General features: G+C 40.7%; 2 protein-coding genes across 2 annotated transcripts in view; one reads left to right on the top strand and one right to left on the bottom strand.

Moving 5' to 3' along the window:
- The first annotated feature begins 1,977 nt into the window (after positions 1–1,977).
- On the top strand, positions 1,978–9,770 carry LOC124055548 (poly(rC)-binding protein 3-like). The gene is made up of 12 exons (XM_046382442.1): positions 1,978–2,297; positions 2,451–2,474; positions 2,575–2,607; positions 2,716–2,832; positions 3,546–3,677; positions 3,932–4,060; positions 5,366–5,509; positions 6,421–6,462; positions 7,779–7,857; positions 8,381–8,433; positions 9,244–9,413; positions 9,499–9,770. The coding sequence occupies exons 1-12, from the start codon at positions 2,223–2,225 to the stop codon at positions 9,551–9,553; spliced, it is 1,053 nt and encodes a 350-aa protein (XP_046238398.1). The 5' UTR covers positions 1,978–2,222; the 3' UTR covers positions 9,554–9,770.
- Positions 3,926–14,631, bottom strand: part of atp7b (ATPase copper transporting beta) — a 38,302-nt gene continuing 27,596 nt past the window's right edge. Inside the window, exons 23-24 of the transcript XR_006842706.1 lie at positions 5,691–5,748; positions 3,926–4,054 (exon numbers count right to left, since the gene is read on the bottom strand). The gene's annotated coding sequence lies outside the window, so the exon portion shown is untranslated. The remainder of the gene's footprint in view (positions 4,055–5,690; positions 5,749–14,631) is intronic.

The following is a 14,631-nucleotide window of genomic DNA, read 5'->3' as shown; positions in this document are numbered from 1 at the left end:
TAGCTGATTCGACTCCACAGAAAATGAATCAAATTACATCACGGAAAACTGAATATGTTCAGACTGTCAGACATTAGAAGACATCACCTTTGCACACTTTCCTCCTTTTTCTAACATTTTATAGACAAAGCACATTGAAGCACACACGAACGACATGAAAGGTTTTTAAGCATTTGATGATGAGAATGTTCTTCGTCGTTTAGATTACAGTCCTGAATGACCTTCAGGGAATTAAGATGTTTGGCATCTGTTTTTACACATTATTAAAACATTTCAGATTCACAGTTGTTTTCCTGCCGTATAACGAAGCTGCAGGGCTTTAATCAGTTGTATATGTGAACTATCATCACCTGTCTCAGGCCCCACGTCGACCGACTCACTGCTGGACCACCAATCTGGGCGATGTTTACATTTGTTCAAGGGAATTAAGCCATCAAATTAGACCCCCCTGATGAAGCAAATGACAATCCTTCAACCTGTTAACTTCCCGAGGCGTTCGTTTCAAATACTCTCATTTCCTTTCTGCCACAACCGTGAGAGCATATTCCTTCGGCTAATTAGTGATCACACAAAGGAGGAAGGAAAAAAAAGTCCACCTCCACATAGCAACAAGGCCTCTGATTGGCAGACAGTGACTTTGTCTGCCTCTACAGTCAAGGTCAGCTGCTTCAGGTGCTTTTCTCACTGTAACCAGGCTGCAGCATTGATTACAAACATATTGTTCAACTCATATTCAGTGCAGTTTGTCTTCAGATTGTTTTTTCTCTTTTCTTTTTTTTTAACCAAACTCACAGTCTTTAAAGTATCAAGAAATACCATCATTATGTTTATTGTTCTTGTGCTTATTAGTGCTTGCATCTTTATTTTCCTGGCAGAGAACAAAATGCAAAATATCATTAATAACTTTAATTCACATTTTCAGCTCCAATTTCTAACTCCACACAGCTCGTTTCTCGGTATAATTCATCCATTGCATTTTAACCCGTGTTCATTTTTCTTAATTTGAGAAGTTAAGGTTATCATCCACGCTCATTATTTCAACTTAACACAACTGAGAGCCAGTGTTTTCCTTCTAAGATAAGATGATCATTTATTCAATGCAGTGTTTTTTTTTGTCATCGATTAGAGCCAACGAATGAATCCGGCTGTTTCTGCACAATCTCATCATATTAATGCCAGTTCAGCTTCAATAACTGATTTCTAAAACCAAAAAGTTGTGAAAGTGTTCTCTGCACACTTGATTACAAATCAACCAGGCCTGACACTGCAGTGCACGCAGGCCTCAGAGCCAAAGTCAGGACTGCAGCGCCCTCTTGTGCTCAGACTCACGATTGAAGTCTTGAGTCATTACATCACCTGTCAGCTGGAATTAGAGGCGTTCCAGCTGAAACAGGCTTGATAAAAATAAATATGGCGCTCAGCGTTCGATGGCTCATCTCGTGACTGAGGAGACATATGCCGACCTACATTTCAAAGGCTTTTATGCACCAGGCTTTGTAGACAGGGACCCCACCGCTCATTTGCTCAATCAGAACCAAGACTGTCCGAGCATATTTACATCATGCGTTGACTTCTTATGATTTCTTTTTACCCCTCAGGGATAAAATCAGATGCTGGGTTCTAGTTAACCCCCACGCCCCCCTCTGTTCTCCCCTTTTCTGTTCATTTACAGTATTAAAACACCACCAGGTTTACTGTGTGGAAGCGCAAGCTGAGAAATGAGAGAAGCACAAAACTTAAATTACAAGTCCCTGAAAGTAGATATCAGGACCTTTTTAAGACTACCCCTCAAGGTCTTTCTTTCTTCAGACAAGAATCTTTCAAGGGATTTATTAACAAAAATATAGACTATAACCAGTCAGATTGTGATATTGTGCACAGTAAACCAGGAGCTTTCAGGGCCACTTGAAACACTTAACTTGCTATCGAGCAACATGTGAATAAAAAGAGTTGCATCCTGCTTTTTCTCACCTGGAGGCTGAATATCAACACAACACAAATAAAATCCTCAAATTTATTTTGACCCCCGACTTGTAATTTCAGATTCACTGAACTGACTCAGGAGACACACCTCGGTCCCTTCTCGACATCTGCTCGGCCTGATCTCCTCGTTTCTTTTGTCCGGCAGGTGACCGGTTGGCTGACTCCACCATCACACTCGCGTTGGCCCTTGAACTCCTTTCTCACGTGACCACGCCCCTTCCTTCACATCCAATCCCGACATGGAGCCCATCAAGGTCCAATCAGAAGGTGGACTGAATGTGACCCTCACCATCAGGCTGCTGATGCACGGCAAGGTACAGAACAGAAAAGGTTCTCGGCAACGAATTCAATTTCCTGCTCTGTAGCTCTGCTTTTATTTCAAATTATCTGTCAAAAGAAAATCGATCATTTCAAGGGGTCCCTGTGGCACAAAACACACTTAACACTGTTTTTCTGTCTTTCTGCAGGAGGTCGGGAGCATCATAGGAAAGGTACTTATGACAAACACAACAAGCAAAGCACGTAAAGCATCACAACGCCTGTGGGAAATGCACAAAGCATCTTAATAACATTTCTCTTCTCTCCTTCCAGAAAGGAGAAACGGTGAAGAAAATGCGTGAGGACGTACGTAGAAGCTTTCTGCATATAGTCTATTATTATTAACACTCTTAGTATCTCCTTTAATCTTATAATCATGTTTTTTCTCTTCCATTCTTTGTTTTGTTTGTTTAGAGTGGTGCCCGCATCAACATCTCAGAGGGGAACTGCCCTGAACGGATAGTCACCATCACCGGGCCAACAGATGCCATTTTCAAGGCCTTCGCCATGATAGCCTACAAGTTTGAGGAGGTACAACATCACCATCACACACTACAAAGTCTGACTGTACAATTTACATTATGTTGTACAAGTACAATGTTGGAGGAAGTATTCAGATCCTCAAGGAAAAGTACAAATACTGCTACAAGTCCTGCATTAGAAATGTTTTAGTGAAAGTATGCAAGTATAATAAAAAAATGTACTTATAGTGTTAAAAGCAAAAGAATTCACTGCAGAAAAACGTCACCTGTGATACTATGATGTATTCTATCAGGAGATTCAGCTAATTTCCAACTAATTTAAGCACGACTGCAAATAGTTATTAGATTATATTCTCGATTAATTTAAGAGAATACTCAGACACCTCAGATTTGCACTACTTGTCCACCACTGTGCTGCAGTGTCTGTGCTCACTCGCTTCCAAATGGAATACAAAGCAGGCTTGGCCCTGTTATGCAGGACAGAAATGTGCTGATCTAACCTTGCAGCGCTCTTTGAAAGTGGGCCAGAACTGCGTTTTGATTTGGGTGACGTGTCAGAACGCCTCCGGTCGCACCAAAGCCCAAAATGTCTCCAGAACGTGAAGGATAAACCTGCATGAGGGTCACGGTCGTTCATTTGAAATGCAGCACATTAATTTGCAAACTATAGCTCACAAATAAATACAGTGGAGTAAAAAGTACAATATTTGAGTGCTGAGCTGCAGCTTAATCCCACAAAAATGCGGCTGTTCCTCCCCTCAGGACATCATCAACTCTATGAGCAACAGTCCAGCCACCAGTAAACCCCCAGTAACCCTGAGGCTTGTTGTGCCAGCCAGCCAGTGTGGTTCCCTCATTGGCAAAGGAGGCTCCAAAATCAAAGAGATGCGAGAGGTAGGGCACAAACAACAGGAAAGGTCTTCTCCTCTTTACTATCATGTAATGATGTTACCAGTTTTTTAGAGGAAATGCTCCGGTTTTGGAGAAATTTGACCTCTTAGAATACGTTTAAATATGAGTTAGTTCCTAGCTTTCAGTTTTTGAAATTTGATCTGTTTTTTGATCTGATTTTTCTTTTTAAATCATATGCTCAAAGTGTATTTTCTCCACTAAATTCAGATGTAATAAATGTTCTTCTTTACCTTTAGTCCACAGGAGCTCAGGTCCAGGTTGCAGGAGACATGCTCCCCAACTCCACAGAGAGAGCAGTGACAATCTCAGGCGCCCCAGAAGCCATCATCCAGTGTGTCAAACAGATATGTGTGGTGATGCTTGAGGTACAAGAGGGGAGGGAGGAAAAAATGTCAAGGAATAAAGGAAACACTATTAACACTGAACATATGCTGATTTGGAGAATAAAACAGTTTTCTGTACAGTTATGACCCTTTAAGATTGCAGTCCTGATGAATCTGGCAACACTTTGTGGTTCCCGCATGTAAACTAAGGCAAACACTTCCCGAGCAGCTCCAAACCAACTCCTGTGAATTCCTTCTGTGTGTGAAGGCAATCGGAAAACAAAAACTAGCAAAAACAGGAAAATCTCAAGAGTCATAACTTCAGCAGAACTAAGAGAGTGTCAGAAGTAAACCTGCTGCTAATGTCAGGGATGCATGACAACCTGAGCATGTAATCCGCATCAGTGTGTCAGATGAAACATCGTTACTGGCTTGTGAATTTTTCTGCTGATATGACCGACTGATAAAATTAATTATTGTTGACTAAGTAGATTTTCTGTTTTGCCCAGTAATTGTCTGCATTTTGTAGGCATAATAATACGTTGATTCAGCTACAAGAGAGACTTTGTGTTCTCTGCAGTAAGTGGAATAAATATGTGCACACCAACGTCTGCCAAACTGACTGAGAATACTGGCATATCAGATATCGACAAATATTCAGCACTGTGCCTCCCAAGCTAATAACGTTTCATAACTAAAGCTTCTGATTTTATGTTATTTTTATTATACCCTTCATTGTATTGCTGCAGGCACGTCTGGCTTCACAGCTCACTTAATTACATGTGAAAATTAGGATATTAGGATATAATTTACTATCTTGCAGTGTAAAAACTGCTGAAACAGAGTTGTTTCATTCAGGTTCAAAGGGCTACACACTTTGCAGCTGTCTCTCTTTTTCTTGCCCCATTAATGTTCATAATTAATTATCTGCACAGCCAGTTCTCCATTGGGCCTTCATGATGGCACCAGCCATGGATTCTAGGAGATATGTGACATGACTGTAAGTCTCTAGAATACGGACTCCATATTTAAGAACAGTAATGTAGAGTCATCATTATCCAGTTGAAAGTGGTGTTCCAGGTAAATCCAAGTTTAGTTGTGCACTGAACCACGATTTGGACATTTTCCGTCAGCATGAACACACATTGAAGAGCACTTTTGTGTGAGTGTCACAGGTTGTCTTCCCTAAGGCACTGTCCCTCATGGTCTCACTTTATGAAACTTCTTTTCTTTCTTTCTCTCTTCCTGTCTCTTTCTTTCCGCTCTAACACTCTCTCCACGTCTCACCCTCCTTCTTCTTCTCCCCCTCCCCTCCCCCCCCTCCACTCTCTCCTCCTTTGCTCTCAGTCCCCACCGAAAGGTGCCACCATCCCCTACCGCCCCAAGCCTGCCTCCACCCCTGTCATTTTTTCAGGTGGCCAGGTAAGAGCAGACCCACTGGGGGCGTCCACAGCCAACCTCAGCCTCTTACTGCAGCACCAGCCACTGCCTGTTAGTGTCGCACCAGGTTTAACTCACTGTTCCTCCCTCCCTCTCTCACTCATCCCCGCCCCCCCCGCCCCCGACTAGCATGAAACCATCACTGCTGTTTACTGTGGCCTCACTGTCATCCATCACCTGCAGCCACTCAACCAGAACTGGGATAAATTCAACAGGGAATTTGTAGACTCACCTTTAAATTGATGATGACAGAGGCAGTGGAAACATCCTCCTGTTCTTCTTTGTTGGGACTAAATGAAGAGAGGAAAAAAAACTTGACTTAGAAAATGAAGGAACTAAAAATGTAGAGGTTTGTTTGTTGGTAAACTTTATGGAATTCATGACATTTTATTCTAACAGAGCAGATTAGACTGGGGAGGCAGACAAGTGACTAAATAAATAAGCTGATATAATTCTGGATAATTTTAAATTTCTGTCAATAAGCAACAAAAATATCTAAACGTGACCTCCTGCAGGGACTTATGTTATTTTCTTCTGGTTACAGTACAGTACAGCTCTGGTTGCCGTCTTGACAGACGACATGAAATTTAGCTCAGTTCTGACCTCTGTGGCCTCTATTAAACCACACAGCCAATAGCTCAATCACATTACTCCTCTCAGGGCTGCTCCTCTGGTCTCCTCCACGCCCTCCCCGTCACTTCCCCGCTGTCTCAGTTGTCCCTTATTGATTTAGTTCAACTGGATCTGATTGATGAGCAGTAGGAGAATATGACAAAGTGCACGACTTTCTTGTAATTTGGCTACAGATACAGTTCCAAGGGTGCCACAGGGCGCTCGAGTTGCAGGAATGTCGTTTATCTTAAGTGAATAGTTTTAACTTGTCACAAAAAAATGATTTCATGCAGTCCGTGTTTCATGTGACGTAACGAGATAACAGTGAGCTCTCCTTCTCGTGTTTGCAGGCTTATACCATTCAAGGACAGTACGCCATCCCGCATCCAGATGTGAGTGCTAACCTCTCGAGGCAGTCCACAGTGCACTCCCCATCACTCTGTCTCGCTGCATCCAAAATTTCTCTCTTTGACTTGCAGGCTCTTCACTGTCTCTCCACCCATATTAATATTAAATGTTAATATTAATACAAACTTTTCTTCTGATATGTAATTCCTTTATCTTCTAACTTTTCTGACTCTTCCCTCCTTGCCCTTTGTTTGGCATTAAACCTCATGGGGCTTGGCCTGAAGGAATAACCAGATTTGGCTGGAAATATTGTCTTTAAAAACATTTTTTTTTAAAAGAGTGATTTCCTTCTGTCTCTTAGCGGCTGCTGGCACTTCTGGTCAACTTCAGTATAAAAAATTGAATAAAACAAACTTGAGACCTGGAATTTGCTTGATAAACACTCCCCCATTGCAGCAGACATGTTTGTGTTGTTTTCAAATTTATTCATTATTTTCTTGGCAGTTCTGAGCTGGAACCATTTTGAAAACTCTTCTGCTGGCATGTTCTAAGGAGCTCTGACTTTCAAGGCTTAAATGTCAGCTGCCAAAAAGCATTTCATTCATGGGCCGTGTTGTAAGACAAACGAGACGCTCCCTGAATTCGAAAGGTGCAACTGCAGCAGTGTGATCTGTAACGGAGTTTCACTTTGACATCTGCTGACTTTTTCCGAGGTAGGAAATAACAGCCTGACAATCCAAATCAAGAAATCAATCACAGCTGAAATAGGACAATAATACTGAAAATAATCATCCAGACTTGGGTGTTAATAATAGCATGATTATGCTTATTCCATTAATGAGATTGAGAATTTCTGTAAACCAACCACCAACAACCTCAGCATCTGCGTCAATCTCATCCGTGCTCTGAATTTCTGTGGCAAAAGCAAGATGATGCCACCTGCAATGCTCTGATTGGCTCTAATGTTTCTTTCAAACAGACCAAAAAAACTAACGGAACGAAACCTGAAAGATGTTATGATTCAGACATCTGAAGGCAGGCTCAAGAAATAACTCTAATAGATAAACAAGATGTCGTTAAGAAATGTGCAAAAACTCTTTAAATCCAAAGGCAAGTGACAGTCCTCAGGCTAAGTCCTATAAGAGCGTCTTCTCTTCTTCTTCTCTTTTCTATCTCTCTTTGTCCTTCACCTGTCTGTGTTGTTGTCCTCAGATCCTCTCTCTACTCTTCGGACAGACCTGTGTGTTTGTGCTTGTGTGTGTGTGTGTGTGTGTGTGTGTGTGTGTTTGTGTGAGCGAGGGCGGGTGTGTTTTTTAACAATGACCTCATAGCTCTGCTGTCCTCCTCCTCCCCCCCTCAGCAGTTGAGCAAGCTCCACCAGTTGGCTATGCAGCAAACCCCCTTTACCCCCCTTGGACAGACCACCCCTGCCTTCCCCGGTACGTACCCACCTACACGACGACCCTCTTTACCAAAGCTCCTTCTCTCGTTTTTACCTGTAGAGACAAACACATTCTCTTCCTCCTTTTTTTTCTCTCTGTCTCTTCTTTTCCTGTCTCTGTCCTTTCTCTTTTTCTTCTTCTCGTCGTTCTCCTCCTAACGGTCTCTGTGGTGCACTGCCATTGACATGGCCTGCTGGTGGTCTGCTCTTGTTGATGTTGAGGTTTCTTTTGTTGGTTTTCCCTTAGTATCCTTTTTTTTCTTTTTCTTTTTTGTTTTTAAATGTTGCCTCAGATTTTCATTAGGGGTCACAATGTCAGTGTATTGTAGTTAGACGGTGTTGTGTAGGCTCTGCTCAGGCCTGAGCCAGAATATCCACTGACATAGAAAAGCAATAGACAGAATGAAACACTCCAGGACTACAGTTCATCAATGCTGCTCCCTCAGCGTGCCAAACTCTATTTTATGTCCTCTTCCCTTCCTCCTTTTCTCTTTCTGTCTGCTTCCTGTGTTCAGCAGCAGGTCTGGATGCCAGTAACCAGGCCAGTACTCATGAACTCACCATTCCCAATGATGTGAGTACATTTGTCATAATGCGTAAAATGTCCCCTGGTGGCTATTTTTCACCCCCCCCGATGGGGATTAATTCTAAACAAAAACAACACTTCAGTTTAAAATGAACACTTTATTATTTGGAAACCAGCGGGGAGTTGACTTTTTAATTAGGACAGGCTTCTCTTGGCATTCAGCACTACAAGTATTTAAAGATAAAGTTGTCAACACTATTGCAAACACACCGTCGCACTTATTCAGCAGTTATGGTAACTTTGGGGTTGCTTGGAGCTAATTTGTCACTGCCAATATACCACACACAAAAGCACTCAGCTTTTCAGAGGACACATAAAGATTAATGTGACGTTGCGATCACATTTGCAAACTCCTCATCTATTTTCAGAGAGATTAGAATCACAGCAGCATGAAACTGAGACAAAGCACGACACTGGGCAGGAACTCACTTCGAACAAACCAAAAATTCACAAATGTTGCTCGACCACAATGTCAAAATTGCTGTTTTTCCAATCTTTTAACATGGCTTCCCGCTTGCTGAAGTTTGTAGCGATAGAAACTGACAGCAGCTCAGCTCCGGCCATTGAGAGCTCCTTCTCCACAGCAGATATAAAGTACAGCCAAAGGCAGTTGGCTTTGTAAAGTGAGTGTCCTTAATGGAAAAGACTTGCTGGACTAATGTAGGAAGAAGTAACAGTTGAAAAAGGCTGACACCTACTGGCCTGTGCTCACTTGTCCATGTCGAGTCAGTTAAAAACAACCAAAAAAAACCCAACGCATTCTGGCCATCCTAAGTCCCGCCCCCATTTTCTTCCCAGCTAATAGGCTGCATAATCGGACGCCAGGGAACCAAAATCAACGAGATCCGTCAGATGTCTGGGGCGCAGATCAAAATTGCTAACGCCATGGAAGGGTCATCGGAGCGCCAGATCACCATCACAGGGACCCCCGCCAACATCAGCCTGGCCCAGTATCTCATCAACGCAAGGTCGGTTTAGCTCAGTTTGGGGTTAAACGCAAGCTTAATGAGAAAGAGAGAATTTATTTCTTGCTTTCCAACGATCCTGCTTCAGGTTCAGAGACGTGGCGGCCATGTGGAACGACCCATCTTCCATGACCACATCCTGAGATCCCTGACTGGCTCCTCCGTTTGGCCCTTTCCAATGACTGACTACCGCAGACAACCCTGATGAAGCCCTTCGGACTCTGGCTCTGGCTCTCCGAAAAACCTTGACCACCTTCCTGCCCTGGTATAAAGTTGTTTCCACGTAAGGGAGGGTTGGGTGCTCATTTTTATTTCAGAGGGCCAGATTAAATTAAAAAAAGAAAAAAGAAAAATTCTCTGTTGATTAGGCTCTTATTTTTTTTTTTTTATTTTTTTTTTTAGAGAACTGTTGAAGCATGTTGAATGTTTATTAGGAACAGCTTGTGTTACTCTTTCTTCTTCTTTTTCTCTCGATCTATTGCTTTCTCTCTCTCTCTTGCTGTCAGTGCTGCGTCATAGAACATCATTTAAAAGTATAAAAAAGTACTTGTAAAAGATTGAACATTTTTGTAGAACGTAGTTATTTGCATATTACAGCTGCTCAGTGATGCTATCGGCAGAGTGTGTGGTGGGATGTAGCCAAATTATTACATTTTGATAATATATTTTGAAATGAAAGGAAAAAAAAATTGGACTGCTCTGCTCTGCTCCCAATTTGCATCTTTGTCTACTTACAAATCCAATCTCTACCCATGACTCTTTGCTGCATCACATGACCCTTTTAAGCCAATGGTATCACTCCTAGAGCCTCCCTTCTCATGTTAATTTCCTATACTTACATTATCGCTTATATTGCATGTGTTCAGTGTTGTATTGTTGTGTATTTGAGTAAACCTGTTCGGTGTATGTGTTCCTTCAAATATTATTATAATATCTTTGCGCTCCCGTTCTTTTTCCGCAAACTTTTTCAGCATTTTTGGCCATTCACGTCTAGTCCTACTCCCTGCCCAAATGAAAAACTTTCCGACATAGCCTCCTTCTATCAGCACCCATTATTAGTATATAGATGCATGAATGGGAATTAGTGAAAAATCAGTGGCTAAAACACTAACTGAAAATTTAAATGATTGTTTACTAACTTATTATTATACTGTATTTGTTTTGTACAAAGACTACTGTGACTTAGCACATTAGTCGACTACGCGGCGCTCATGCAATAGACTATTCAACACTTTACTCTGGACTGCCTCTGATGCGGGAGGAATTAGTTGGACTTAAAAGCCAAGCGTTGCGTCCAAACCTTTCGGTTTCCTTCCCTTGTCTCCGAAAATAATCGCTAGCCTACTGGGAAAAAAAATTTTTAGGAGGGGGACTTTTGAAAGAGTAAGAAACAAGGGAAAGAAGCCGACTCTTCACGGCAAAGAGGCCTGAACGTTTGGACGAAGCCAAATGGTATTTTTTGGGCCAAGGAATGTTCAGGGGTTCATTGGGGGGAACCCACGGGGCCTGGGCGGACGTGACCACTCAGTCTCTTTTTCAAGATTGTTCATCTTGTCGTGTTCTTTTTGTTGTCATAGGGTTGATTTGACGCATTAGGTTTGAATGTCTTTTTATTGTCACGACTATGTCAGCAACTTAATTGTTTTTATTTAAAAAAAAAAAAAAGAGAAAGGACAGGTTGGATGAGAATTCCTGCTTCATTGGTTTTAAAACCAGCATGTATTTTTTTTTGGTGTATGTATATTTATGGTGTGGCGACGCACATGTGACTTCATGTTTGTTGATCATCACACTGAAGCTAAGTTAGTTTTATTGTATTTATTTTGAGAGGGAGGTGTGGATGATATTTGGTATGATTCAGTATTTCCACCATCCTTCACATGTTCCACTCAAGAGGATGCTCTAAATACTATTGGACAGCTTGAGTCTTCTCATTTCTGAGCTTCAGCTGAGCTCAGTTAAGTTTTGACACATACAAACAGCTGTTGAATGTTATTGTCGAATCACATTATCTACTGTCCAACACAGCAACATCCTGCATTTTCAGTGTCTCAGTTTCACTACCGTTGTTTTATTTCCGGTAGCCTATGCTGAGCTTAGGAGGCCAAGTTTGACATTTTGGAAAATGTGCTTATTTATTTATTTACTTGTGAAGAGTTTGACGAATTTGATGTCATATCTAGACTGTTTAATGACCGGAGTCAGGTTAGCAGCTTCCCTTTGTTTTCAGTCTTTATGCTTAACTAAATTAAGATAACCGTCTTCTGGCTATAGCTTCATATTTAGTTTGTGCTAAGCTAAGCTAAGTTAGCCAGTTGCTAACAACAGCTTTGCATTTAGCACACAGAACTGAGAGTGGACTCAATCTACTCGTCAAAATTCCCAGCAGGATAATGAATGAGCACATTTCCAAAAAATTTTGAACTTTTCCTTTAGGCGCTTTGATGACATAAATGTGATTATGTAAATGGACCAAATGCTGTATCACTACACTGAACCATGCATACCGTCGTCAATGATTATTCTGCAATAATTCTTACATTTTGATGTGAACTCAAGTAGTAGTGCTAGCACTGAAATTATGAATTTGTGTTTGTTTTTATTCTCAGTTGTCATAGCTTGTACTTCAGTGAGAATGTTTGTCAAATGAACAAACTGAAGTTGTGTTTCTTTGGCAAACTTGCTTTTTTAAAAAAAAAAATAATAAAAAAAAAGACAGTTAGCTAATACCTAAGAGGGCATTCTTCCTCAACAGTACTGCACCAGTAAAGAACATCCTTGAGGGTATTAGGGCTTTTAACTGTAACCACCGCATGTGTACCATTGAAATGTCTGCTTCAAATTAGGACACAACTGTAAGAATTGAAAACAAAACAAAACTAGGATCGCTAATGCTTATTAGCACAGTTGGCGCGGGCATTTGACATGGATCTAGTTGTCGTAATTGAATTTGATCGCTAAGCAGGAATTATTGAGTTGTAAGTGATGGCAGTGTGATTTTAATAACATCAATATTCATGTGTTACTCAGTGTTTGAAAACTGTATTTACATTTGTGTATATGGCTGAGTATACTACGACTTTGAAACAAACTGCAACTAATGCAATAATAGGGTGCAATGTGCAATTATTTATTCAGTTATTATCTTATTAGCATAGATACAGAAGAGCTGCGTGGCTTGTTGAAAAATGCATTTTGTTTTTTAAATTTCACCCACTTTCCCTGTGGCAGCAACAGCAGGAAAAAAAGAATGACTAGACATGTTTTTATTTCAGCTTTTGTGTGTATTGCAGTTTGGGGAAAAAGTGATAGAACTTTGTAACTATTTTTGATTGATTTATTTGCTATGTGCAGATCTATATTAGTTGTGAGTAATTACATAGGTTTTAATTTCAAAGTGTTGGTAAGTATAAAGACAAATAAAGTTTCATTTTTTCTTTCTGTGACTTGTTTTTTTCTGGTTTCTCTTTGCTGGGTCTGACGGAAGAATGACTTCAGATAACTTCTACGATATCCCTGTGCACACATTAAGGCCTGGTGAACCATGAGCTGACAAGGGCCCATGTAAAGCAAAAATCCCCCTGGGGAGACTCTGAGTTATTGAATACAGCCAATTATTTTATGGCAAAGTGATTACGGTAATTAGATGATGAGGTTTAAATGGGAATCTCATCTATCCCTTTTTTAGCTGTGCGGTTTTACAGGAAAAAACATTAAACTCATTAAACACAATTAAATATTATCAGCGAAACAATTAAGTGCCGCGGCACACTTATTGTGTAAAGCAGCGGTGGTCAAAGAAAGGTTCGGGTACCTCCTTCAAGTTTCGTTGGGGTCCAAAGTGAAGGAGTAACTGTAATTTCTTATGGTTATAACCATTAACTCTAATTTAATTTTAATTTGTCCTAATTAGAGAATGACTAAAGATGACTTTTGTAATTATCGTGACCATCATCACGGACTGCTGAAAGTTCACTGTGGACGCTCAACATGCTTTGTATTTCGAGAACTGAGAGAAATACCACCTCAAGCAGATGGTTTGGGAGGTTAATGGCAGAGGAACCTGGTGACTCAAGTTTGGAAATAGAAAAGTCTAAACTGAATACGAATGGACAAATAACTTTATCTTTAACTCAGATAACCTGTGCTCATATGTGAGGGGCCCACATTCTGGCCCTCTCACTCACATACATTTCCACTTGCACACATGTATGTATTCTATAATCTCACATTCATACATTCTCATTCACATTCTCATGTATAAACAAATGCCATATATTCTCACACACATCATATTACATATCTTGCATTTAAAACCAACCTACTTACAAACTCATTACTTTCACTGACACAGGAAGTCCCTTTTTAAGCAGGAAGTCACTCTCAAACCAGGAAATAAATATCCTAAACTTGCTCAGCTTATCCTAACCTGAGGTTAAATTGCAGGACTGTAAAATGAAGCTATTCAAAGTTATCCTGATTTCTTTTCCAGTGCAGCTGAAATGGCAAAGCAATGCTTAGGGGTAAGCTGTTGGACAGCAGCTGGGTACTTAGCCACTGACATATACAACAATATCAAATTAAAACCTCAACAGAGTTGCTGGTGAAATTCTTCAGTCTACAACAAATGTGGGTGAACGATATGTGGATGGAAGCTTGAGGTCTCGTGGGTTACACATTCAAAGGTGGTGTGTTAGACAGAGTCTGCAAGAAATCGACCCTATTGGACGCTCTCTCAGAAGACGCCATGCAATACATCAATGATTTACACACACAAAATCAGTGGTTAGTTTCTTATAATTATATCTTATATAACAGTAAGCATATTTTCACACATTCATCCTTAATTGCATCCTGTGCTCATCAACCCGTAAAACATGGCTAAATGTAGGAGGTTGTATTTTTAGAATCCAACCACAGCTCTTTGTAAAGAGTTGGCCGTCATTCATTTCATCATGTGTAATTTTTAACACTGCACTAAATCTGTCGACAGAGAGCACATCAAGCCATTTTATACTTTTAAATTAACAGGCTGATGGATGAGCGAGAACACAGAACTGGAAAACAGAAAACATGCTGTCCTACAATGAATTCCAATAACAACACATGAGGCGCTGTCAATACATTTGTCTATACGTTCAGAGGGTTGCTCATGAATTATGTGACAATGGTTTGTTGTGGTCTACACTGACATTACCAAGACCTAATCAATGTAGAGTGA

The sequence above is a fragment of the Scatophagus argus genome, chromosome 24, assembly GCF_020382885.2.
Source record: "Scatophagus argus isolate fScaArg1 chromosome 24, fScaArg1.pri, whole genome shotgun sequence".
NCBI lineage: Eukaryota > Metazoa > Chordata > Actinopteri > Scatophagidae > Scatophagus > Scatophagus argus.
This window is presented reverse-complemented; position numbering and strand designations above follow the sequence as displayed.